At 47.8% G+C, this 26,441-nt stretch overlaps 3 protein-coding genes across 24 annotated transcripts in view; 1 reads left to right on the top strand and 2 right to left on the bottom strand.

Moving 5' to 3' along the window:
- Positions 1–183: 183 nt before the first annotated feature.
- VBP1 (VHL binding protein 1) lies at positions 184–9,163 on the top strand. 4 transcript variants are annotated; one of them, XM_090150034.1, is made up of 6 exons: positions 184–337; positions 4,293–4,417; positions 5,022–5,088; positions 5,533–5,631; positions 7,351–7,489; positions 7,961–9,163. In XM_090150034.1, exons 1-6 carry the CDS (start codon positions 245–247, stop codon positions 8,029–8,031), a joined length of 594 nt encoding a protein of 197 aa, XP_090006160.1. In that variant the 5' UTR covers positions 184–244; the 3' UTR covers positions 8,032–9,163. The 4 variants fall into 4 exon arrangements, with proteins under 4 accessions (XP_090006160.1, XP_090006162.1, XP_090006163.1 ...); XM_090150036.1 differs by having other exon boundaries at positions 207–337; positions 4,297–4,417; XM_090150037.1 differs by lacking the exon at positions 184–337 and adding an exon at positions 595–787.
- Positions 9,164–9,189: 26 nt separating this feature from the next.
- RAB39B (RAB39B, member RAS oncogene family) lies at positions 9,190–17,530 on the bottom strand. Of its 14 annotated transcripts, none has more exons than XM_090150042.1 (5): positions 17,111–17,430; positions 12,244–13,902; positions 11,352–11,505; positions 9,438–9,502; positions 9,190–9,324 (listed from the first exon to the last, which is right to left on the bottom strand). In XM_090150042.1, exons 1-2 carry the CDS (start codon positions 17,323–17,325, stop codon positions 13,476–13,478), a joined length of 642 nt encoding a protein of 213 aa, XP_090006168.1. In that variant the 5' UTR covers positions 17,326–17,430; the 3' UTR covers positions 9,190–9,324; positions 9,438–9,502; positions 11,352–11,505; positions 12,244–13,475. The 14 variants fall into 14 exon arrangements, with proteins under 14 accessions (XP_090006168.1, XP_090006167.1, XP_090006175.1 ...); XM_090150049.1 differs by lacking the exons at positions 9,190–9,324; positions 9,438–9,502 and having other exon boundaries at positions 10,293–11,505; positions 12,244–12,380; positions 12,484–12,594; positions 13,682–13,902; positions 17,111–17,530; XM_090150047.1 differs by lacking the exons at positions 9,190–9,324; positions 9,438–9,502 and having other exon boundaries at positions 10,293–11,505; positions 12,244–12,410; positions 12,484–12,594; positions 13,682–13,902; positions 17,111–17,530.
- A 501-nt stretch (positions 17,531–18,031) lies between these two features.
- Positions 18,032–26,441, bottom strand: part of LOC116229785 (synaptotagmin-like protein 2) — a 40,881-nt gene continuing 32,471 nt past the window's right edge. For 4 of the 6 annotated variants that reach the window (XM_031594497.2, XM_090150051.1, XM_090150052.1 and 1 more), the window contains one exon: positions 18,032–25,946. In XM_031594497.2, coding sequence (XP_031450357.2) covers positions 25,801–25,946 — 146 coding nt within the window. In that variant the 3' untranslated portion in view covers positions 18,032–25,800. The remainder of the gene's footprint in view (positions 25,947–26,441) is intronic. The other 2 variants (XR_016470966.1, XR_016470965.1) reach the window with 2 other exon arrangements.

The following is a 26,441-nucleotide window of genomic DNA, read 5'->3' on the forward strand; positions in this document are numbered from 1 at the left end:
GCGCAGAGCGCTCGCTGCTGCCGACTGCGCCGCCGCCGTCACGGCCCCTCCCGCACTCGTGGCTGGCGGCGTCCCGCCAGCAGGCGGCGCTCTCGGTCGGCGGCCTCCGTGTGCTCGCGCTCGCGCCCAGCGCCGCGCCCCGCCTCCCGTCGCTCGGAGCGCGGCGATGACGCGCCGACGCGATGACGGCCGCCCGCAGCGTCTCGGCGCGGGCCGCGTGCGCGCGCGGCGTCGGTACTCCAAGATGGCGGCGGCCAGCAGCAGCGGGCCGGGCTGCGGCGAGGCGGCGGCGGGCGGCAAGCGGGGCCCGCTCGGCATCCCCGAGGCCGTCTTCGTGGTGAGCGGCGGAGGCGCGGGCGTGCGCGGGCGACGGCGGGGCCCGGCTCCTCGAGGCGGTCCCGTCGCCCCGGGGAGCGCGGGGGGCGGCGCGGCCCGGCCCTGGGCCCGCCCTGCGGGGTGCGGGTCTCCGCGGCGCCGTCCCGCGCTGCCGGCCGGGTGTCCGCTCCGTGACGGCGGGCGCTGCGCCTCCTGGGCGCGGCGGGTCGGGCCCGCGGCACTGAGCGGAGCGCGGAGCGCGGGCGGGCGGCGGTTGTGAGCGCTGGGTGAGGGGAGCCGCTCGGCTCGGCGCTCCGTGCCGGGAGCTGCCGCTCGGGGCGCTGCCTCCCTCGAAGCGACGGCTGGGGCACTTCCGTGCTCCGGCCAGAAGCTCCGGGCTCGCCTCGCCTCGTTCCTCCGGCTTTTGCCCCCCGAGCCGAGCTGTCGCAGGACCGGGCGCCACGCGGTGTCGGTGCGAGCGGCTCCTCCGCCTCTGTTGGGCTGCGCGGCTCCCTTCCCTGGAGGGCGGCGGAGCCTCTGCTGGAGCAGGCTGCCCGAGAGGCTGCGCGCTGCCCTTGTCTGCACGTGTTCCGACCCTCCTGGCCTCCTTCCCGTGCGCCCTGCCCTAGCGAACCTGCTGTAGCGGGTTTGCGCTGGGTGATGTCCAGAGGTCCCTCCCGCCCGGCGCCGTTCTGTGATTCTGTGTGTGCTGCGCACGTCTCCAGTTTCTCGGGTGCTTTGACTGCAGCCCGGGCTGTGCCTTAACTCCGTGCCTCTTTGCAGCCTTAGAAACTGGCATCCCAGTCCTCGTCTCTCAGAGATGCTCTCATCAGATCCAGAATGGTCTCTGCAGAAGAGAAGCTCTTCAGTGGCGATGTTTGAGCACGTACACGTTAGGGCGTGCTTAACTTTATCCAAACAAAGCATGTGTTAAGAAGCATTCAGTGCTGTGCTGTTGCTCAAAGTGGCCAAGTAGTTATGAGGGTATGGGTTTTATTAATGATTTGTTTGGGGTTTTTATTCTTCGGAAAATAGGCTTCAGTGACAAAAGAGTGTGCTGTTGCAGTACAGACCTGCTTGTGACTTGCTTGTTCCCCCACCTCCCATGCTGTCTGGGCAGCGTTACTTTTGAAGAGTGTTTCATGAATCACCTCGGTTTGGAGGGTGTTTTTCAGTGCCATTTTGGCACACACCGCTTGATAGGCATGGATAAAGACCAAGCTGCTCTGGGACCTTTCATGGCTCCCCGTGCACCATGTGGCACGTAGCTATCTTGGCTTTCCCTGGAGTTAGTGCTGCTTTTTGTTCCCTAGTGATCTGCGCAAGCAGAACAGCATCCACAAGAGGGAGTTTTGTTTCAGACCATCTCCAGTCTGGTTTTTGCAATGCTCAGTCTTGTCCCCATCTTTTCAGCCTGGGCTTTGCTGCAGGCTCTGTCAGGAGCACTGTGCAGGGAGGAAATTAGAAAGGCCAAAGCCCAGCTAGAACTGAACTTGGTCACTAAGGTGAGAGACAACAGTAAATACTTCTATTAATATATCAGCAGTAAGAGGAGGGCTAGGGAGAATCCCCATCCCTTGCTGGACGCAGAGGCAAATACAGTGAGCAAGGATCAGGATAGGGCTGAGGTACTTAATGCCTTCTTTGCCTCAGTCTTTAACAGTAAGACTAGTTGCTTCCTGGGCACACAGCCCCTTGCACTGGAAGATAGGGATGGGGAACAGAATAAGCCCTGAATGATCCATGATGAGATGGTTTTGGACCTGCTCTGAAAGCTGGACACTCACAAGTCCATGGGGCCAGATGGATTGCACCCTAAAGTGCTGAGGGGGTTGGTGGATGTGGTTGCCAAGCCACTCTCCATCATTCTTTGACAGTCCTGGCTAACTGGGGATGTCCTGGTGGACTGGAGACTGGCAGATGTGATGCTTGACCTCAGAAAGGGCCATGAAGATGATCCTGGTAGCTACAGACCTGTCAGTCTCACCTTGGTGACAGGGAAAGTTATGGAACGGATAACCTCGGGGGCCATCATGGACCAATTAAAGGTCAGCCAGGGGATCAGGCCCAGTCAGCATGGGTTCATGAATGGTAGATCCTGTTTGACAAACCTGACTTCATTTTATGACAAGGTGACCCACTTAGTGGATGAAGGTAAGGCTTTTGTGTGGTCTACCTGGACTTCAGTAAAGCCTTTGACGCTGTCCCCCACAACACCCTTGTGCAGAAGCTGCTGCCCCCAGTTTGGATGGGCGCAAGCTATGCTGGGTGAAACACTGGCTGCATGGCTGGGCCCAAAGAGTTGTGCTCAATGGAGTTAAATCCAGTTGGCAGCCAGTCACGAGCAGCGTCCCCCAGGGCTCCGTACTGAGGCCACTCCTATTCAACATCTTTATTAATGTTCTTGATAAGAGGGTTGAGTGCACTCTCAGTGTTTGCAGATGACAAGTTTGGAGGAAGTGTTGATCTGCCAGAGGGTAGAAAGGCACTACAGAGGGATCTGGATAGACTACGTTGATGGGCCAAGGTAAAATGTATGAGTTTCAGTAGGGCCAAGTGTTGGGTCCTGCATTTTGGTCACAACAAACAATGCCAGCAACCCTACAGGCTTGGGGAGGAGTGGCTGGAAAGCTGCCTGATGGAAAGGGACCTTGGTGTGCTGATGGGCGGTCGGCTGAATATGAGCCAGCAGTGTGCCCAGGTGGCCAAGAAGGCCAATGGCATCCTGGCTTGGATCAGCAGTGCTGTGGTGAGCAGGACCAGGGAAGTCATCCTGCCCCTGTGCTCGGCACTGTGAGGCCTCACCTCGAGTGCTGTGTTCAGTTTTGGGCACCTCAGTACAGAAAGGACATGGAGGTGCTGGAGCAGGTCCAAAGAAGGGCAGCAAGGCTTGAGAAGGGCTTGGAAAAGTGCCCTACGAGGAGAGACTGAAGGATCTGTGGCTGTTTGGTCTGGGGAAAAGGCAGCTGAGGGGAGACCTCGTTGCTCTCTTCCAATACCTGAAAGGTGATTGCGGTGAATGGGGTTGGTTTCTTCTCACTGGTGACAAGGGGAAACGGCCTCAAGTTGTGCCAAGGGAGGTTTAGGTTGGATATCAGGAAAAACTTCTTTATAGGAAGGGTCATTAAGTACTGGAATGGGATCCCCAGGGAGGTGGTTGAGTCACCATCCCTGGATGTGTTTAAAAATTGTTTGCATGTGGTGCTCAGGGACGTGATTTAGCAGAGGGTTGTTAGAGTTAGGGTAGCATGGTTAGGTTGGGGTTGGACTTGACCATCTTGAAGGTCTTTTCTAACCTGAGCAGTTCTGTGGTTCTAGGAGGCAGCTGTGCCCTCTTGCTGTGCTGCTGGCGCTGTAACTGAAGTGCTCCTCAGGCCATTGCACACAGGTAGCTGCTGTTGGGTCAGAAGCTGTGGCCCATCCCTTGGCCTGTGCACCTTTCAGGAAGCTGCGAGCGTGGGCTGAGGCAGCTGGGCTGCTTCCTGGGGGCTGGCAGAGGTCAGCGTCCTGCTGCTCCAGCTGCCATCTGAGGTGCTGCTCCCAGGGCCTGGCTTGTTTTGTCCTGCAGGGCTTTCTGTGGCTCTGCTGCCTGCAGGAGGCTCTTCCGAAGACATATTACTGGCACAAAGCTGCACTGAGCTGTCAGCACAGCTTTCTCCCCTTGGCCTCTCTCTGCCACCACATAGCCTGGCTTAGGCTCAGCCTGACCCTTTTGTTTTGTCGCTCTTATCCTAAGCAGCTCTAATCTGAGAAACCAGAGACGCCATCCCCACTTTGCAGATGGGGAACTGAAAGTTAGCCCTGGTCTGAGGGCTTCTCCTGTTGGGGATCATTCGGCATCAGCAGGACTGATGCTGCTGCTAAGAAGGCACCATTAAATACAGCTGTGAAATATTCCTTTCATCTTTGATGCAGCTCTCTACTTGACGATTTCTGTAAAGCTCTTGTAACGCTGAGGGTTTTTTCTCCCCTTCAAGGAAGACGTGGATTCTTTTATGAAACAGCCCGGAAACGAGACGGCAGATGTAGTTCTGAAGAAGTTGGATGAGCAGTACCAGAAATATAAGTTTTTGGAACTTAATCTTGCTCAGAAGAAACGAAGGTAAATTATGTTTGTGCAGAACTGGGAAATGTTTGGCACGGTTCAATTTTTTTTTAATAAAGTTGCATTAATTTCAATATCCCAGGAAGTACAAAGCTGGTTTTAGGAGAGCTGATATTGGCAGTACTTTCAGGATAGAGAAACAGCTTTCCTTTTCTTCCTAAGAATCATGCACAACAAGAAATGACATTACCGCTGATTTGGTCCAGAGCCTCTAAGGCCAAAAGCCCTGCACTGTTTTGTTTTGAGTGCTATGGTGTTTGTCTCTGTTTTTGTGGAGGTTTCCCTCTGCCCCATGGGGACCAGAAATACACAAAACCATGCCCAGCAGGTGCACCTTGTTGTTAGTGTGTGTCACAGCTGGAAAGCTGCGTGCTGTGCTCGCTGTAGGACTGCTGAGCCCATGCTGGGGGCTGGGGAAGCTGTACACAAGGTGTCTGTACCTGCCTTCATCTTTTTACGTGCATTTGTAAGCTCAGAAAGCTGTTTGTTCAGGGTATCAAGTTTTAAAATGGAGGTTGAATTATGTAATAGAGCTCATCGCTTGTTTAGGAAACTTTGTGTCTTTGTAAAATAATAAATGATGACTGTTGTTAATTCACAGGCTAAAAGGTCAGATTCCCGAAATTAAACAGACATTAGAAATTTTAAAACACATGCAGAAGAAAAAGGTAAACTATTTTGAATATCTAACGAGTATGAGAAAAGCTACCTGCCTTTCCACCCTAACAGAACACATTGCAAGAAATGTTTTGGAGAGCACACTTAATATGCCTTTATAAATAACAGAATTGTTTTAAAGGTATGTAGTACTTTCTGAAAGCTTGTTCAAAACCAGTAACGTTTGTAATGCAAGCTTCCCTTTGATAGCATGTAGATTGCAGCTAAGCTTGGATTTTAGTCCCTATAGAGATTTCCACGTTGCTTTTAAATACTGCAAAGAATGCCTTAGTCTTGGCACTTCATTGTTGAAGTAAACATACATGCAGTTTCACCCAAATTAATACTGTATCAATGGCAAAAAAGCAGAAAAGTGCACTCCTTACTGTAAATTTTGTTTCTTCTGTGAGTTTCCAGTGAAAATGCCAATGTTAAGCTTTATCATTTCTCTTAAGGAATCCACAAATCCAATGGAAACCCGATTTTTATTGGCAGATAATCTCTATTGCAAAGCTTCAGTTCCTCCTACAGACAAAGTTTGTTTGTGGCTGGGGGTAAGTAAAATGGAACCTTTTCTGAGATAGTTTATATGACTTTATCTTCCAGAAGATGGTGTTCACTGCTGGCTCAGCTGTCCTCCTGGTTGGGACAGGTATAATTCTCCATGTGTGCAAGGAGAGCCGTGTCATTTCAGTGCAGCAAACGTAGCAGTATTTCAACATGCTTGTGGAGTTCTCCTGGTTTTAATTTTCTTTAGTGCCTGAACATAGTAAAATGGCAGAGAACTGTAATCTTGCTGAACTGTTTTATCGAAAAAGTGTATTTGTGTGTGTTTCCCTATCACACTATGTTTCACATTAGCAGGCAACCTTGCTTGGCATTGGAATGAATATGCCCAACAAAACAACTTAGCTTGAGAACTGACGTCTGGTCTTCTCCTTGTTATTTGTATTTAGTTTGCTTTCATGCAAGCTTTCTGGGGAAAGGTGGGGTTTGGGTTCCTCAGAGGTACCTGCCAGCTTTTAGAGTGGAATTTGTGCTAGATTGGTGGGATCAGAGCTTGAGTCATGTTTCTAAGTACCAAAATAATATCAAGCTGGGATATTCAGGAGCAGAGGCCCCGTTATCTGTAGAGATAACCTGCTAATGTTTATTTTGAGACTTGTAAATCCCTGGTGTTCTCACATGCTGGCTGCCCAACACAACAGCCTGCTTAGAGCAGCAGCGCTGTTGGTATGCGCTGCATCCTGGCTGGTCTGGCAGTTACTCACAACTGCACCAAAGTCTTTTCTGTTGTAAAAACAGAAGATTTCTGCCTGCTACATTTTGCTTTCAGTTTACTTCCTTCAGAATTCACATCCATTGACTTTCAGGGTGCACCAAGTTTCTTTTATCACAGAGTATCAGAGGAGGTTCATCTTGGTTCATACAGAAAAGCTATCGTGAAGCACCACAAATGATTTATTAGTCGTACTTAGGGTTTTTTGGGCCTTTAGCTCTTTATCCATCTTGTTGCTTACAGTCTCTGTGCTGGGCTATGCATATCACTACTGTTGCAGAAACCGTCTTGTAGTTATTTAAAAAACAACAAAAAAAAGAAGAAAGCACTGCATGTATAGTTCCTGCAGCTCTGCATAGCATTCCCTGCAATCTTGTCTGATTAAGATTTATGTGGCTCTGTTCAATACACAGTTCTTGGATGGAACAAAGCTACGTGGGTGCATCTTCATTTGGTTCCACTCTTTTTTATGTGGTGGCTTCCTTGCTGCAATTTACTGATTAAAAGCCACCATGATGCCAGATTGGACTTTCATACACATTATATCTTGTAATACTTTTTGTTAATAAGCAGTGCCAGCAGGCTGTTTGTCTGTATTCTGCGTAGATCCTGAGGTGAATCTTGAATGCAGCAAGAATTGTTTGTAGAGCTGTGTGACACTTGAGATGCTGTGAAGGAATGAGGAGTGTCTTGCTTTTCAGATGTGGTGGAGATGAGATACTGGTGCGTAAAAGATTGAATGCGATACACAGAAATCCCCTATTGCTCAGAAAGAGGTGGAAAACTTCTTTCCAAGTCACTGGGGGAATTTATTACTCTGTTACTGAAGTGGTGGAGCCTTAAGTGGCTTCTGACATTGGTTGCCCTGAACTTTGCCGTAGCTCATCAGTGTTAATGTGATGAGCCATAAACAGCCTGAAATATTTATGCTATGCCTTATTCCTTACAGTGCAAGCTTATGTGAATCTTTCTGTTGTTTTTTGTTGTTGTGTAGGCCAACGTGATGCTTGAATATGATATTGATGAAGCTCAGGCTCTGCTAGAGAAGAACTTGTCAACAGCCACAAGAAACCTTGATTCTCTAGAGGAAGACCTGGATTTTCTTAGGGATCAGTTCACCACTACAGAAGTCAGTATCCTTTTAATATGCAGGAGTAATATGGAAGGTAATGTACAGGTATCTACTCGTTTCCAGACATGCTTTTATCTTGGACCCGCTGTCATTAGAATTCTGTAACACTCCAGGGACAGTTTTTGTTTTTTTAGCAGTGAACCATAACTGTGGTTTCAGTGCTGAGGAGCAGGGTGGTGGCTGGATGTGGTGAAGGTGGTTTGATATCTGCTGTGATGGTTGCAAGCCTGGACTGAGAGTGGGCTGGAAGAGTGGGTCAGCAACCATTTCAAAGTGAAACAACTCTTCATACTTTCTTAAAGTTACTGATATGCCTGTAAGTTAAGGCTTGGCAGCACATCAACTCTTTCATTAAAAGGTTTCTGTAGGCTGCTGCAAGTTAAATGAAATATGTATGATCAGCAGGATATCCAACTTTTCCCCTTTTTTCTTTCCACCGAATACTTCTGTTTCCTTAATTTCACACCCTCAGATATGGCTAGAGTTTATAATTGGGATGTAAAGAGAAGAAACAAGGAAGACCCTTCCAAAAACAAAGCATAGTTTTGCCAGTTTTAAATGTGGTTTCAACTTCAAAATATTTTTTATTTAAATACCCCTGAAATTCATTCTTAAGGGACTGAGTTACTTTAAGCAGTGCAGTAAATGGTAAAATATATAAAAACTAATGGTGAGCGACATTTTATTTATTTGTGAACTCAAAATTTGGTTTCATGCATGCTTCATGAAAGTATAGATTGTTTGAAAAGATACCACACAGTCCAGTGAAGGACATAATATTTGGATCAGACCAGTCTGCTATAAGTAAATTTCTGCCTGAATGTTTGTCTGAAAAGGTGAGGGTGCATGTATGAAACTGACAGCATGTTAGCAGGTTAAGGTCATGCAGGGTTTACTTTTCATTTCTGTGTACAGCTGATGAAGTTAAAGTCAGCGTGGGCTGGGAAGACACGCAGCTGTCATATTCTAGGAAAAAGGACAAACACTGCGAAGTCCTGGATTTTTGTCTCAGTCAATTACTTCTTTGGCAGCACCAATATACAAGCATTCCACTTTGGATAAACTTGATTTTAATAATTATGTTAGTTGACTGCCTGTTGCCGAACTCTCAGCACTTTACATACAACACTTTGTGACTTGTCTTCAGAAAAGAATGCTAAATGGAGTAAACAGCACAAGTTATGTCAAGCCTGCAGGTGCTCTCACCCTGTTCTTTTTCCACACACGTGCACACATGGCTTACTTTTGCAGATGTGTTGAACAAGGACACCAAAATGCTGGCAGCCTGTAAATGAAAAAAAACCCTACTTGCAATCCTTTAGACAAGATGTCGTTCAAATGTCTTCACACTCAGCCTCCCAGGTGGTGAAACCTGTATTAGATAAGGATGGTTGACTGCAATCTGGCTTCTGGTGTTAACAGGTGGAATATTTTTTTGGTTCTTACGAAGCCTTGCGAGATTGTTGCCTTTTACCTCTGCAGTTTCTGTCTAAAATGAAATGCTCAGTGGTGGTGTCAGTGGCTAATATGCACATTCTCTAAGAGTACAGGTTTTGCTGCAAAATAAATGCAAATGTTCACTGTTGGAATTTCATGTAAGAAACAACATACCTGTAAAGTTTTTGTACTTTTATTTCATTATATTAAAATAGTAAAACTAAACAATTGTGGCAAACACCAGTTTTTGTGCATCTTTCTTTGTAGGAAAGTCATGTATTTGAGGTCTGATATTCTATGTTTCCATCTCATCACTGGGGGTAGGGGAGTGAGAAGTTCAAGCAGCTGTGGAAAGCTGGATACTGGTGTGAGTGAGATGGGGGCTGTGAGTCACCACACCTGAATGTGTGAACAGAAGCAATTGATTTGACAGCACTGTGGCTGAAAATCAGCAAGAGCTGTAGGGATGGGAATAAAAGAGGTAAGTCCTTAGCTGTGCTCACAATACATACCTGGACTGGGCTCATTCACACCTTTATTTGCAGGGAAGTGCTGTTTTTTTTCCTAGTGTCTTTGCCTACAGGAGAGAATTTTAAACCAATGCATTATCTGAACTAGCATGTATCTCTATCCCTTGCTATGCTTGGTTGAAGCTGTGCTTCTCTCCCTTTCTGAGAGCATCAGGAATGACAAGAAATGCAGCTGCAAACGTCCTGATTTCTCTTGCAATTTTCTCTTCTATATGGATTAATGAGATCCCAGCAGACTAAAGCACTTCCCCACACCGCTGCTTTTCTAGCTGGTCCTAAGGCAGCAATTGCTTCTCTTTGTTGTGCACACTGAAACGATGAGTTAAGCATTTATGCACTATCAAAAAACCCTACTGTGCGCAGCTCCCAGTGACCTAATGCTGGTATTAGTGTGAGGGGGGAGGCAGCATTAGGACTGCAAGCACTCAGCAGGATCAAAATGTATCAGGTTGTTAGAGCGAGAGCGGGCCTTGGAATAACACACAACTCTTGGTTTTGAATAGAGGGTTGTGTTGTTTGCTTAGCACAAAGCTAAAAAATCCGTAGACAACTCTGGCTTCCATATGACTGATCTTCATCCAGTATTGCCCTGTTGTTTACTGATAAATTTTTGTTGCTTGGATTAAGAACAGGAAGGTCTTACATAGGAGCTGGAACAGGTCCTGCAGTGCGCCGAATGCTGCCTGCTGTGAGGCTCCAGGAGGGGCTATAGCTCCTTTGGCTACTACTGCAAGGAGCAGGCTGACATTTCTACAGCTGCACTGGTTTTCTCAGCACCCCAGCCTGCTGGTTTTGCAGATGTGATCCAGTGGCCGTTACAGAAGAATGTACAGCAGGTGCCATTGCAAAGATCCTGTTTATTGTTGAGCTGGTCCATACCAGATTTCCAGTTAGGGCTGCTGTACAGAAGCGGTACAGGTATGAGATAGCTTACTGATAAGGAACAAGGAGGGGAGAAGGAAAAAAACCAACAGTCTCTTTACAAGTTTTAAATTTCACAGTATCACATAGTAACCATTTTGCTAAGTACAAGCATATTTCCAGTCACATACAGACAGCTAAATACAGCATTATTTTCACATTTCATTACAGTGCATAACAGAAAGCGAGGAAAGTGTATATTATGTTTTTATTCTGGAGGTTCAGAGCAATTTGAATCTAACATGCAGATCGTTTTAAGTTAGCTTTTCTTGTTTCTCTTTTTGTCCTAGAGTAAAAGAGCTCCTGACCTTTATCCTGTGGAAGGTTATGACCTTTGATTTCTCTAAATCCCTCTTGCACCAGAAGTCAAAGCGTTAAAACCAGTTGTTAGAAAAGAATGCTTAGCATATCCTATAAGTTCTTCATCTTAGAAAAAACATTCCAAATTTTGTACAGATGAATCTACATTTCCTATATTTTAATAAGCTGCCTAAAAAAATGCAAGGAGTTAGAAAAAGATGTATATAACGATTTATCTATCATTTAATATAACCATTTATTACCTCTAAGTAGTTAAGACTGCATACATTTTCTTCTGTACTGTTTCTCTTCAGAATTATGACACGTATTTGTAAATCAAGTACTTACTCTGAAGGCCTGAATATACGTGCTTATTTACGTTTCCTGGAATTTCCCTCTGGGAGCAGAAAGACTGAGTGAGAGAGAAGCGGAATGTCCAAAGCCATTAAATAAACCAGCAGCTGTCTTGTGAAAACTGAGCTTTTCCTGCACAGAGGCTCATGGATTTTACTCTTGCTAAAACTCTGATCTTTTTTAAAGTTTTACCTGCCTTTAATGGAGCACTCAAGCTCTGCCCTTAGGACAGCCGCTAGTCAGCAAGGCAACCTAAGCCACACCCTGTGAATAGCCAGACCTTGAAAGAAAGAAAGAATAAGAAAACTGACCCTTTCATACCTGTTTGCCCTCATCTTTGTGAGAACAGGACTAGCAGTCCCGGTCTGAGCAAACCTTGTGCTCCCCACTGGCGTCAGCAGAAGCTGAAGGTAGAGAGCCCATGGTAGCCCAGCTCCTGTAGTGCTCTGCATCAATCTTCTCCAGCTTCACTTACCTAGAAAGAGATTTTTTAAGAGATTTCTTTTTTGAACTTGAGGTTACTCAGCTTGACCACCACCGAGTCTGCCTGGAGTTCAGCGGGCTTTAGCACAGGGTTCTCAGTGCAGGTACAGCCTGTCCAAGATGGGCCGGGTTCTGCAGCAGCGAGCAGCTTACTGAAAGGTGCTATGCCAGTGCCATCCCTCCTTCACTCTAATTTGCTACCAGTGCCCTCCCAGCAGCTGCAACACTGCTGCTCCCCTGCAGTGCTCAGGAACTGAAATTGTTCCAAGAGTACTCAAATGAAAATGTAATCCAACTTCAGGGTGAGTTTTTTTATATACAGGAATCTTTTATTCATACAGACCAGCGTAAGTACTGCAAACTATGAGAAGAGGCTTGGGGGAGTCAGTCTGAATTCAACAGCACTCAAGACTCACACTGTCCGAGATGGAGGTAGCTTAAAAAAGCTGTAACAAGTATCTTTTTTTCTACACAGAGGCCTAAAAATCAAACACCAGGTGCTTCCTGTGGTTTTACCTACTCCCTCCCCATTAGTTTGGTTTGTAAAGCTGCAAACTCAAGTAAAAAGGTCACTGTTGTTTCTGTTTGTTTTAAATAGGTTGAACTTTGCTACAGGTTACCCTGCTGCAATTGTAAAGCTGGTTGAAACTTAGAGGAAACAAAGCATGCCCAGAAAATGGCCACCCACGTACAGCCTTTTTAACAACTGCTTCCACCCGCAATGACCAACCTGATGTGGATCACCTCTTGTCAAATTAAAACAAGGAGGAAAACAAACTTTACTCTTGAGCTTGTCTTGGGGCTTTCCTTTTCCTCTTGCTCACACACTTTTGTTCTGTGCTCCTCCTCCTCAGTTCTAGTTCTCTTCTTCCACAGATGCCAAGAAAGAAAATGACACTTTAACAGCAGAAAGTAGTGATGGAAGCCATTGCTTTCCATGCTATTCAACTTCTTTAAAAGCAAATCTCACCTTGTGGATGCACCTTAGTTCAGCTTTTCAAGTTTCCCCTGCCCTGCCCAACTTCGTTCCATTCTTCCTTGTGGCCCCAGCTGACAAGGCACCCGAAACATCAGCACAGTGCTGTTAGCAGACAAATGTTGGTGTGACCCACCTGGGTGCCACATTCCAGCCTCAAGATACAGCAGATGAGCACAAGTTTTTCTCTTTATGCTCCCGATCACTTAATTATACTGGAAAGCCCTGAACTGAGGGTACATTGAGGTACACATTGAGGCAGTAAATAGTTTAAAAATGTACTGAATAATTACTAATGCAGCAGGCGTTGCTCCTTAGAATCCCAGTTTACAGCATGAAAAACACTAGGGGAAATCATTTGAATTGTAATTACCAAAGAAATAACCACTATTTTCCTCTTTAAATGCCACAGAGTACTCTACAATTGAACTAGGCTCAAGAATGTAAGAAAAAAAATTCAGAAGTATGCATACCACATCAGTAAACGTTTCCTATGCCACTGGCCTTAGGAAGGAATGGTACCCATGCTGCCTTTACACCTTTTGGTAGTAAACAGCTGATGCAAACTAAGATGTCATCTTTCTCTCTGCTGCTTCTCATACTACAGCACTATCCATACCGTGGCTTCAGCACCCAGCATGGCGCTATAGATTTACTTAAAGCAGGACACGTACAGCACTGTGGCACATGCTGGCCCATTCAGATCTAATTGTGTGCTCTGCCCCCTTCTGCTGTCCCTCACTTCTGCTTGCTGTCTCATTACAAAATCTACATGCACCCTCACTCACTCTGTTAGGTTTGTAGCCTCCAGTTCTGAAAAGTTGTATGGAACAGAACATTTATTCCCTGGGTCTGTTCTCGTATCCAAAAAACTGTGGGAGGCTGTTCACAACAGGAGAGTTGCTCTCCCTTCTGGCACACTGAGTTCACTTAGTAAAGTACGTTTGGTTAGTAGAGTTCATCACCACTTCTCTCACTAGAAGAGCTCAGCACAAGCACCTCCTATCTGATTTCACCACTTCTTCTGAAGAGTGCACTACATTTGGGACAAACCCACTCTTTACCCCTTCCCATCCCTCCTGGATCGAAATTTCCCCCCTTTTAACAAGCTCGTATATATCTCGAGTCAGATCAGTGAAGGCCTTCTCCACGTTAATGGCATCCCGAGCAGAGGTCTCAATGTACTTCATACCATATGCAGCAGCCAGTTTCTCAGCCTCGTGCCTGGTGACTTGCCGCTGTGTGTCGAGGTCACACTTGTGACCCACCAAAACAAAGACGATCTGGTAGGGCTGGACGTGCACCTTGGTCTCTTCTAGCCACTCGTGGACGTTCTGGAAGGACCTGCGGTTTGTAATGTCAAAGAGGAGGAGTCCACCAACCGAGTTCCTGTAGTAGGCTCTGGTGATGGACCTGGAAGAAAATGATCCATAGCAAACATGTAAGTCACTGCTATTTGGGAGGAAGGGCAGAGCAAGATTCACTTTTTTTTTTTCCTGCTAGTTTCTTTTGATTCTCTTTTCTTAATCACAGTGTAGCACTTCTGTACCTAAGCTTCTGCTTTAAAAGGCAGCACTTCTGCTATCCTGTCTATCCTGCAGAATACAGGACAGAGGACACCACTCAGTCACATCTCACTGCTTTGACTTGTGCTCTGCACATCTTGTCATTCACAAAGACAACTAATCTTGGCTTAAAACTTCATCCCTGGGTAACTGCCTCATGGATTTGCTATAACTCCACCACCATTTCTGGCTTCTCTATCAGATTTCTCTTTGCCATTAGTCTAATGAGCCCCCACCACACCAAGTCAGTACTCTGAACTGGTTTGGCTGCCCCACTGTTTAGAAGCATTGTAACAGCTTAAAGGATTTATCTAGAGCCAAACACCTCCTGGCGGATACATAAAAGGCAGAGGGAGGCCACCAGGTCTACAAAGACCCCAAAAGGTCCCACAGACCCTCAGGTTGAGAAATGGAAGGCATTCTCCACAGTCTGAGGCAGCCTAGAGCAGCACATGAAATGAGCCAACAAAGGTCTACAGAGAACACAAAGCTGAGCAGAGCTATAGTCCAACAGCTACTACATATGGAAAAAACAAGAAGCTGTAAAACTGTACTGTTTCTGCAAAGTCATGGATTAGTTCTAAATCCAGAAGCACTCATCGATTTCAGTCCCTGGAGGAACTTACACAGGGGCCTGAACTTCTTCTGGGAAAATATAAGCACCACTATTTCTACCTTGGGACAACTCTTCCACCACCATGCAAGTCTGTTGTTAGAGGTTATTCTGCCCTGCAGTGTGCTGATCCTGCAGAGCTACCCCCAGAAATGATTCACTGGCATTCTCAAGATTTGCTGTATCAAAAGTCATGCAAAGATAGGTGAGAATCCAACTGAAGAAAGCCAGAACAGAGGGAAAAAAAAAAAAAAAAAAAAGGAAGGAAGGAAGGAAGGAAGGAAAAAAAAAAAAGAGTTGGCTTGGCTAACTTTTCCTCTCGAGTTATCTGGCCCAGGGACAAGAACAGCTCTGCACATTTGGGAACAAGGGAGTCAGCTCTGCCGTTTGCTCTCTGGCCAGCTGCAGGCAGACACTGGCACTCTGAATTCACCCCCGTGCTGTCACAGGCACTTCTGCTTCTCCTGCATGCCAGCACACTCGCCCTGGCTGCTCCTGCCAGCATCAGCAGTGCCTCAGGTACTTCTGAGAGACATGACAGGATCCGAACAGAGCGCTGCACTGAGGCAAAACCAGGTGAAGGTCTGGGTGCCTTTTCACAGACATCTCCTTCCTGATCTGCAGGAAGCATGCTACGCTGCCTTCACTCTGCGCCTCGCTGCCCAATTCCCCACGAGATCCCTGCCCAGCTCTTCATGTCCCTCCCCTCACCACAGCAGAGCAGTGAGTGCTGCGACTCACACCCACTCTGACCAAGTTTGAACACAAAGGCACCACCTCTGTGCAGGACCTCTCCCCCTCCCTGGGGTCCTCACCGCCCACCTCTCACCGGAAGGGAACAGCTCTTCTGTAGGTGCTGGCACACATTCCCAGCCAGGGAGGGCTGCACACACTTTTGCTTTTGTTAGCATTACACGACGTCACGTTTCAGGCAAGAAACTGGAGTATTTGAGCAACCTGAGAAGGGCACAACCTGCTGGATCCAGGAAGAACGGAACCCCACTGTTCTACAACTCCAAAACAGCCTCAACGCTGACCCAAAGAGCACCATTTTGGGGCTGAGATGACAAAACAGAGGCACGTGCTTAACTGTAGTTTAAGCCCTGACTGCACAGGAATAGCTTCCCATTGATGGAGAGGGAGACAACTCACAACAACAGTCAGGAAGAGCAAAACTGCAGCACAGATGCAGACCAGCAGATACCATCACAGCGTTTTCAAGGCAATGGCAATGCTTTCCTCCTCGTGGGACAGCTGTTAACTTAACTGCAAAGCAGCTGCAAATGCTCAAAACGGAGAACTGCATGAAATACCGGAGTTCCTTCCTAAGAAATTCCTTGTTAAGAAATTCCTTGCACTGTGACAAACAAGTGCAATGGTTCTGCAGAGCACGTGCACTGCTGTGCTTCTTGCCTGCACCCACAACTTCAGCTTCCCCCAGCGCTAGCAGTATTTTGCCTTTTACCAAGAACAGCCTGCAGGGGAAGCCTAGGAGCTGCTGGTTCATGGGGCACAACACATCACAGGGTTAACTGGGATTTGACAGGGATAAATGCACAACAGACTTTCGTCACAGCAGACAGTACACCATAAAGGCAGCCGGGCTCGCTTGCTTCCCTCTACCTTTTCCTATTGGGAATAGGAGTCTGCACTTGGGCAAGGCCAGTGCCAAGTGGCAGGACGTGTTCCTATGCCAGTGACCCTCCCGCCCCTCGCACTGCTGCCGCTGCCCTTGTGCTGAAGGTCGCCCGTCACCGCGTCTACATGCAGGTTCAGGCACCAACAAGAAGGGCAAGCAGCCCCGGGGGCCCCGGATTTCCCCCCCATTTTAAAGATGGGAAACCAGAGGCGTCCGACAGCTTCCCCTCCTCACACAGCGGTGCCAGCGCGGGATCGCACACAGCCGCGCTTTGGAATCTGACGCAACCGAGCGCTCCGGTGCCTCGTCTCCGAGCCGCGGAATGAAGCGGCGGCTCCCGGCCTCGGCAAAAAGCCCGTCCGCGTGCAAGGACCGAGCGCGGCCACGCGGGCCTGGGGTCAGCGCTACGGCCGGGAAGGGAGGCGGGGGGGAGCGGGGGGGAGAAGCGTTCATCGATGTGTGAATGGAAGCGTTACGGCAGCGCGGCTCCGCGACGCCGTGCGGAGACGCAGAGAAAGGAAAGCGCTTCCGGAGGGAGCAGGAGGAAAGCGGGTCAAAGACGGGCGGAAAACGGGATCGCAATCAGCCGGGGCCGGGGGCCCGCTCTCACAACCCCGCCCCCAAACCGGAGCCCCGCATCGCCCTGCCCTGCGGGCGCAGCTGCAGACCCGCGTCCCGCATCGCCCCGCGCGCCGCCGGAGCCCCGCATCCTCAGCCCGCGGGCCGCGCCCCGGTCCGGCCCCGCACAACCGCACGGGCGTAAACAAACGGCCCGGCGGCCGCCCTTTGTGCCCGCAGCCCTACCGGAACCGCTCCTGCCCCGCCGTGTCCCAGATCTGCAGCTTGATCCTCTTGCCCGGCTCGATCTCCACCAGCCTGGAGAAGAAATCCACGCCCACCGTGGGGTCGGAGATCTGCGCGAAGCGGCCCTCGGTGAAGCGGCGGATGAGGCAGGACTTGCCCACGGTGGAGTCGCCGATAACGATGAGGCGGAACTGGTAGAGCCAGATGGCCTCCATGCCGCCCGCTCAGCGCCCGCCCATGCCCGGCCCGCAGGGGGCAGCGCTCAGCGCCGCTCGGCGCGGGGCCGGCCGCGCTCCGTCCGCCTCGGAGCCGCCCGCGGGTGGCCGCGCCGCCCCCCGTCCTCCCGGGCCGCGGGCGGAGGCCCGGCCGAGCCGCGATGCAATGGCGGCCGCGCTCTACCGCACTGCCGGGAGGAGCCGCCACCCCCGAACCGCCGCCGGAGCCGAGCGGGGCGGGGCGGGGCGGGACCGAGGGAGGGCGGGGGGCGCGCGGGGAGAGCCCGGGGGAGGACGGCGCGGGGCTGAGGCTGCTGGCCGCCAGCCCGGCAGCTCCGTCTTTTCTCGCTCTCCCCGGGCCGCGCAGGCCGTGCCCGCGCCGCAGTCCGCGCAGAGCAAAGCGGGCAGCGGGTGCCCGAGCTTCGGCTTGGTCGGCACCCCCTGAGCAGGGCTTGGCTGACGGGAAGAGAAAAGGATCGCTGAATTCTTAAAAAACTTGGCTAAAGAGCCTGTTAAGTCAAATTTTAAAAAGTTTTTTTTTTTTTTTTAAGTTTACAAAGAGGCTGCATGAGCACCGCTGAGATCCGTGCGCTCACGGTGACAGTGACGTTCAGCCGACCCTCAGCACCAGCTGGGTAACCAGCCTGCAAACAGGACAGGACGGCACAGCTCGTGCCTCAGTAACAAACGGCAGGGAAAGTTTTCAATATCCTTTGAAATGGAGCACATTTATTAAAAACCAACAAACTCAAAGATCCTATTTTACAGTACCTCGGGACGGGGAAGAAAACCGATGAAGCAATCTACACAGCCACAGACAAATATTAAACCTATAAATCTGAGTTACCAGAACGTTACCAGTGACTCACAGCCGGCACTGCTGTGTGGAGCTGAGCCGTGTCGTTTCTGATATGTGATGCCCATGAATCTCAGCCCACAACAACTTTGGTTTCTCTGAGCCCTGCCTCGCTCCTCCTCACCCTCGGCCTCACCACTCCCTCCGTTGCAGGTCTGGGTGCAGTGTTTTCATCCCCTCTAACACACCCGTATAGGTGGATGCATGCTGTGTGACTGGATGTCCATCATATTAATTGAGATAATTACTGAGAAGGTAGGAGAAAATGGAGTCCTGGGGGAGCCTTTGTGCTGTGCTGATACTGTTGCAGAAATGAAAAATCTGGTGTCTGAGAGTAACCTGGAGTTGATGCAGAAGCAGGTTTGGTGGCTAGACCAGGTTCCTGCTGGGTGCCCGCCTCACTGTAGCCCTGTGTCACAGGCAGGAGCACCAAGAGACAGCTAAACCAGGCTGGATGGTTCAAACCAGATCCTCCCACAGCACCACTCACAGCTCCTACCTCCAAACATTTCACTCTTCACTTACACTTCAGTCTTCCTCCAGAACTCCTCCCTCTGCATCCCTTGGCTGCCAGCCATAGGTTGGAGCTGTCTCCAGGCCATGGCAACGCTAGAAGGAGCAGAGTGCCTCAGCACTGCATGCACAACGTGTAATGGAAAGGACAGCAATAGTAGCAGGGTGGCACAACCTTAGGCTACAGCAAATGAGAACAAGCCAAAAGGCAGCAGCCACAGATACAGTGAATGGAATCATGGATGCTTACCTTTGGAATTCCTCTGGGAGGCAGGGATCTCCAGTGAGATACTCTCACCTCCCCTGCCAACCCTTAAATGAGGTCTGGGAAAGGGATTGATCCTGGCTCCACCCCTTCTGATCACTCAGGTGCACTGCATGGATCTGAGCTCCCTCGGGTTGGCCCTGCCTTCCCACCAGGTGCTCAATCACCATTTCAGGCTATGACAGCATTTCCACTACACCATACAATTTTAGTGTCCTTTTGGTTTCCAGGACTACAAAAATGACTGTGTGCTACCCCTCACAGTACAGCTCTGCTGGCACCCATCCTGGCACCCATTTCACACATGCCCAAACCCACAGCCAGATGTCCCCTAGCCCTCGGGGTTGTGTCACCTGGCCACAATGCAGCGACCTGCCCAAGGGAACCATAGAAGTGCGTACCACCAAACTGGTCAGACTGGGAGCTTCCAGAAGAGTCATGGCCACACACTGGGGTGATGGGAGATGAGAAGGGGGCTGGCCCACCACAGGTAGCAAGCGTGATTAGCTAGTTCTCTGTTAAAAAGCATCCTTGTTAAATTAGGCATGCCTAAGAGGTGTGACACCGAGATATTGAGCCATATTGGCAGTGACATGTTGCCCTCCTGACCTGCTGGCTGCTGCACACCTCTGTAAATTGAGGGCAGAGGGGAGGCACTGAGTGATTTAATGTTTATTATTTACATGATGTTCACAGTTAGTCAGGGCAGTGCACATGAGTGTAAAGCCAAGGGTACCACGTGGTGCTTAGGAACTGACAGCCATGTTGACAGCAAGCACTGGGAGTGTGATTTAGGACTTTGTGACAAAGTGACAGCCCTAACTCCAACAGCAGTAGCCTGGGGAAAGCAGAGGCAGGGCTGACCACCAGGAGACATGTGGGGAAGCTTCTGTCCCACCCTGGGTTCTGGCTGGGGCTACAAGGTGGCACCTTGCAGAGGTCCCCCGGTGTCACACTGGGATCACATCAGAAGCAGCAGAGCAGGCACAGGCTGAAACAGACCATCACTCAGAAGTAACCAGAGAGGTCACTAGCAGTGCTCCAGGGCAGTGTTAGCATTTGTTCTGCAACCGGAATGGACAGGGAAATGAAAATCTGAACCCCATGGGTGGGAGTGCACAGAGGATAAGCTTGTTCCTGCACCCCTGCAAGTGGGAGGGCTGCTCTGGTGCCACACAGCACACACATGGGATGGCCTCCAGCCACACCAGCTTGTGCAAAGAGTGGTGGCTGGGTTCCTGCAGAGACGTAAAATATTTGCAAAACGTTTCCCTGTGACAATAAATTAAAAGACAGCTCAATACCATGGGATGGGTTTCTCCCGATGCAGCACCAGGTGTCTTATCTCAGATTACAATCACATTAAAATGGCCGTGGGTTGGCTGATTGGAAAAGGGGGGCTCCCATCATTACGTCTGCCCGAGTCTGCCTGAACCTAAGAACAGATCCTCCACTGGGAATATTATGTCCCTGTAGCTGTTCAGGTTTTCTTAGGAAGGGAACAGGATCTGCTTAGAGCAAATAGAAGCCATTACAATCAGGATAAATTAGTAATGGTGAGTGGGAGAGAGAGGAGGAGAGAAGAGGTTATTGTGATTTTTCTTCCTACAGAGTAGGTGTCTGAACTACTTACACTGCCAGAAAGCAGCTCCTAAGCTTCCCCTCTGAGCCCAGAACTTGAGCTTGCAGCTCAAGAGCTGCTTTGGACTGTTTGCAAGCCAGAAGGATGGCATTAAAGGTTGCTGGATGCATGAAATCTGTTTTCTGCTGCTATCAGTAGCATCTCATGTTTATAGTCTATCGCAGCACAGGCAGGTTTGCAGAGCAAGAAAAAACAAAATATACTTCTGTTCACTTTGTTCTATGCCTCTGAACACAAGCCTTTATCAGAAACTGTAGTTCTTGCTGTAAGCTAATTGTGGGGGTCTTCAGGCTGCAGGCAGTGGGACTGGTTGCATGGCACTGTATGTTTTGCGCTTCATGTAATACAGAGCACCAAGTAATTCCTAATCCTTAATGCAGCCCTGGAAAAAAATCTGGAAGCTAAGCAGCAGAACTGCTGTCATCCTCAGGTCTCCCTCCTTTCCTCCTAGGACAATCCAACAAAGCAGGGCTGCTGTAGCAGACTTAGGTGCACAGCCCAAAGACAAGTACAATAAGATGTTACAGAATTTTAAAATGCAAGCATCTTTCTGCTTAAGCAAACACCTGCTTAAGTGGTTTGCAAGGAAATGAATGAGCCGCCACCAGCAGGCTGTTCACAGCAGGACTGCAACCCAGAACACTCCAGCACCAACCTGGTATGACCAGCAAACCTTGCAGGCTGGGCCTCTGCTCCCACTCTTCCTAGGATGCCACTGCCTGCTGACAGCTTCACCTAGCTTCATTCACATTTTGCTATCAGACATGAGGAATTTCAGCCCAAATGAATGGAAAATTAATGTAAAACAAAAGGGAGCTTGGTGTAGGGTTCCCGAATCCTCCAGGCCTCCTGGGGGAGACGTTTCCAGCTCTCCACCATGCTTATGCCTCCCTCAGAAGCAAACCATTAACAGTGAGTTCTCTCCACAGCCCTCCTGGAGGCTGGCGCTCAGTTTTGTGCTGCTCTGAACTGATCCAGCACCCTCCAAACACTGGCACATTCAGAAGGGTGGGAGAAGCTGATAAGCACTCCAAAAGTGGGAAAAGGCTCCCCTAAGCCACCCACTTTTGCTTGAACCTCACCACATATGTGCCCTCTGCTGCTCACTGCAGACCAAGAGCTGCCCTGCAATACCAAACCACACTCAGAGCGCCCTCGTGGCCCCAGGGACTTCAGCCAGCCCCTCGATGATACCCTGTTCCTCACGGCAGAGCTGCAGGTACAAGATGCCTCTACATAGAGCACACTCCTTAGAGACAAGTGGCTGATCCTCCAGGCTGATCCCATGGGAAGAGATCTCTATTCTGGGAGATTTCTACGCATCAGTAATATCTTGTGCAGAGCAGTGCTGCTGAGTGAGCAGCTCCAGTAACACATACCTTACGGCATCCTTGCAATCCCAATGTCTTCTGACAACCTCTGTGGCAACACAGCGAGGGACTTCTCCCAGGCATCTGTTGGAACAATAACAGCAGACAACCATGACGACACCCGACGGGTGGAAAACAGGCAGCTGAATAAAAAAAATATTAATCTATGGAAGCCATACAAGTACAAAATGGCCAAATAATACATACTAACCAACCGACTTTGTGCTGAATACACACACTCTCAGTTACCAGGAATGGAAGTGTGATTCTTTATTCGGGTTTTCTATTTGATAAATTTTTGAGTCAATTTGACAAGCCTTCAAAAATACAGTAAATCTCATTTAAATAGATGTTACTACATGGGTTTATTCAGGCAGTATAATTTACTCCCTGAATCATCACAGTATTTCATTTTTTCCCCCTGTCTTTGTGAAGGATAGAGCTGAGCAAATATTAGTAATGGATAATTAACTCAACCACTTGTTTTCCATCTCCTCTAAGACACTCATTGGCTGGATGTTGTTCAAGATTCAGCAGTTATTTTTTTCTTTAGTTAGTTTCCAAATTATTTTTGATAGTTTGATACCTGTGGCATGAAAGTTTTGAATACATACAGGCCACAGATTAGATGTGCATGAAGAGGAAGAAATGCTTTTCAGAATCTTGCCTTCTCTTCTCTTCTTGCAAGATTTCAAAGAAAAAGTTACATAGATAAGGCATAAACTCAAAAGAAGCACATTTACTCTCAAATGCAGACCATTCATAGAAAGTAGCTGCCCAGCTCAATTGCAAACACTGATATTTTTCTTTTATTTTATGCAGGTTGTGCCTGAAGGTACCACCCTGCAACACATCAGCCTGCCCAGCCCCCGGGGTTACCTCTGCACCCAGCAAGGATCAGTGAGCACAGGACTCAGCCCCATGAGCTGCATGGGCACAGATCCTGCTGGAACATGCAGCACTGGTACTTGCCTGCTTGTAGTCATAGCAATGAGTTTTAAAACACATTTACTACATGCATTGAGTCTTATACTTTCATCTATCTTTTTATAGAACTCTGCTTAACCCGCCCTACAATGAGCTAGTAAATACAGTCAGAAATATTTCAACTTTTTTTTTTATCAATTACTATTAAACTCACGTTATCATAAGCCGATGGCTCTGAGTTTACATATGTAGCAGGCACAGACAACAAATGTCAGCATCGTAAGCCACAGGCAAACAGGCATTAACCTTATACTCACAAGCTCCTCCACTCCTCCATGTGTCATTGACAATAAAAGTGCTTTAGTTTTGTGGGGTTTTTTCCCCCAGATAAAGTGCTTTCTGCATAGTAAGTGAAACAGATAAGACATGGCAAATTTTACTGCCTCACATACAGCTGTGTTGCAAATGCATATGTGGTTTGGCAGCGTAATCTTTTACTCTGATAAACCATTAAATGCCAAAGAAAGCTCCTTAAGTTAATCAGGGCTTAATTTAAATAAACAAGCTACTGAAAGATTAACAAAAATCCTCAAAGAAGTCTGAATACAGAAACAGCCTGCTCACAAAATCCTGGGCCAAGTCCATAGCAGCCACCACTCCGGCATGAAGCTGGGCCACTGTCACCCTTTATCCCCGTTATTGGCACCACTGGTGAAAAAGACATTAATTTGACCATTGAAAGACCGAACAAACACTTCCAGCTCTAGTTGTGTAACAGCAGTCCTCGTCCCAGGCTCTGGACATGAGGAGGAACAGGAGGGATGGCTCTGTGCTCGCCATGGAAAGCAGTCAGACAAACCCTCTGGAGGAAGAGCTGGGCTGCCTGGGCTGAAGGCTCCTGCAGCACCATCCACACCTGCAGGTACAGCAGAAATCCCCCTGGGAGGAACACTGTGGGATAAGGAAACATTTGAGGTGAGAGCAGCAGCCCTGCAGGTAACTCATTGCAACCAGCCACCAAGAAGCAGGCCTCTTTGTGGAAGTTATCTTAGATGTATGCATAAATATTTGCACGTTGCTATTTTATCCCATGGAGGTACTAAAAGAGCAAACGTTGGTGAACAAGTGACGCCAGGCTAGAACCCATATAAAGTGCCTTTGGGTTGTCATGCTATATAGATCAAGTCTTCATTAGGTTAGTCATTAATTAATTCTGCTGCCCTATGGACTTTCTCTTCATGCTTTCAGTACCATAACTGATACATTTTCAAGTATTATCTTCCTCCAATTGCAAAAACATAATCTTTGTTGTTTGCCATGACAGCTGTTGATTATCTCCAGATGTCCTCATTTCATGAAAAACTCTTGTTATTTTAATCATAAAAGTTTTCTTTCATTTATTTAGAACCAGTTTTGCTCAGCTGCATATTAGTGCTGTTTGAGTTAAAAAATTAAATCAGCACATTAAAGAAAATCAAAATATTCACAGAACCAAAATCTAAGGTGGGACAACTACAAAAATATATATATTTCTCCACAACATTTCACTTACCCTTGGGCAAAAAAGGGTCATTCTGACATGATAAAATATAACACTTCTTTTGCTTGCGATTTCATTACTCAGACCATGCTAAAGACAGGCACAAGGAGACCAGCTGATGACTAAAGAAAAACATTCTATTTAATCACAATATGTACATCCAAAGTCCAAATTACAGAGCTACATTTCAAAATGCATTCATAACATCACTCTACCACTGTTAACGTGTGCCAGACACAAAGCTCTTGCAATTACTGGCAAGAAGGTTGCTCCAGCTCTGAACAACTACCTGACAGGCATCAGGAGAGAGGCAGACAAGGAGGGGAGCAGGACACATGGAGGCAGGTGGTCACCCTAGGTCTCAGCTCTGCCAAGCTTCCCTGGGCATTTGTTCACTCCCTGCTTACCTCTCCCAGGATTTCCTGCATTCCACTGCAGTTCTGACCATTTTTCCTGACCCATCATGCCAGGCTAACATGAGACTGTTCCCTACATCATTATTTTATGTTGAAATGTTTTGCACGCAAGGCATTTCAAAGATGCTATTAGGTCCATTAGCAATGTAATGTTATTTTACAGTTAGGCAAGCACTTCAATTTATATTGCACTGAATCTGTGTTTTAATAGAGTAACTTGCCTGAGGTCACTGAGGAAGCCTGTGGGAAAGCTAGGAAAGCAGCTCTTGATCACAAAATCCTACTAGCTGCAGGACCATCTCTCTTCTCTTTTGTATTAAAGCAGAAAGGATTTAACATACTGAATTCCTGGTTGTTATTGTCCTTGGATTGCTTCATTTTCTGCTTCAAACAGTCCTCTCTTTCTTTAGATTCACCCCGGATCTCAATTTCTTTCATGGTACAGATGTGTTGCCACCAGTGACAAATGCAAAGCTCTCATTCTCAGACTGTGCTGCCTGGTGACTTGGAACAATTCTACATGAAGTACAAAGTGTACCACTTGCAGGTAAATATGAGTAACACCATAGCGAAGCTTCAGTACAACTACATCTCTGCATGGATTAAAAAAAAAACAAACAACAGTACAAGAAAGAGTAAAAAAATAAATAAATATCTGGATTTCCTCTTTCCTGCTGATGTTGCCAGTGCTTAATGGATTCAAATACACTCATTAAATAAAAAGGTAACATTTCTTCTTGTTCAAAATCAAGTATAGCATCAGTTTGGCACTTTCCAGGTCCGCCATCAGGGAACAAATAGTTAACATTTAACATCTCCAAAGTGCTGCCCATGAACTGCCTTACTAACCTTACGATTGCCAGCCCCATGGTCTCTATCACCTCAGGGTAGGAAGTTTCTTATATCTAACAAACACATTCAGCCCTGCTCTAGAACATATAGTTGGTTATTTCAGTTTTTTCCTCCCTGCCAACGAGCGTAGTGGCAGCAACCCCTCAATCCATTCATTGGTAGCAGACATCATCTCCTGCCAAAAGGCCACCTCCTCTTGTGTTGAGTCCATCCAGTCCACAGGGATGCCGTAGCTCAAACCTGAAGAAAAACGAGGAGATGGTAATGTTGGGAGCTGCATAAGGAACTTCCACTCCATACAAAAAAGTACTCACTGAGATATAACTGCTGCAGGTACGGCTTTAACCTAAGAGGTGCTGAGTTCCTGTCAGGAAGTTGCATTGTAATCACCTCCTGTTCTGCTAATCATCTCCATTTTACACCAGAATTCAGTGTAAAAGCCACAAAACACAAGAATCCTAAAAATAACCTAGCAAGGAAAACCAGGTTGGACTCAAGTCCAGTACTGCTTTTTTTGATGTGGTAAAGAAGGTCTACAAGGTTTGGCATTCCCCCTGATTTGTTGTGAATAGGGATGGGTATTTGTTAAAATTCTTTTGCTCTAACTTCATTTGTACAGGAATCAAAGATATGATAGTGTAAAAGTGTGTATATTAATTCCAAACTGTTTTTCCAACCAAATTTTCATGTGCCGACTACTTGTCAAATAGATAAAAGTCTAAACTTGGATCACAA

The sequence above is a fragment of the Phasianus colchicus genome, chromosome 14, assembly GCF_987193195.1.
Source record: "Phasianus colchicus chromosome 14, bPhaCol1.hap1.1, whole genome shotgun sequence".
Taxonomy (NCBI): domain Eukaryota; kingdom Metazoa; phylum Chordata; class Aves; order Galliformes; family Phasianidae; genus Phasianus; species Phasianus colchicus.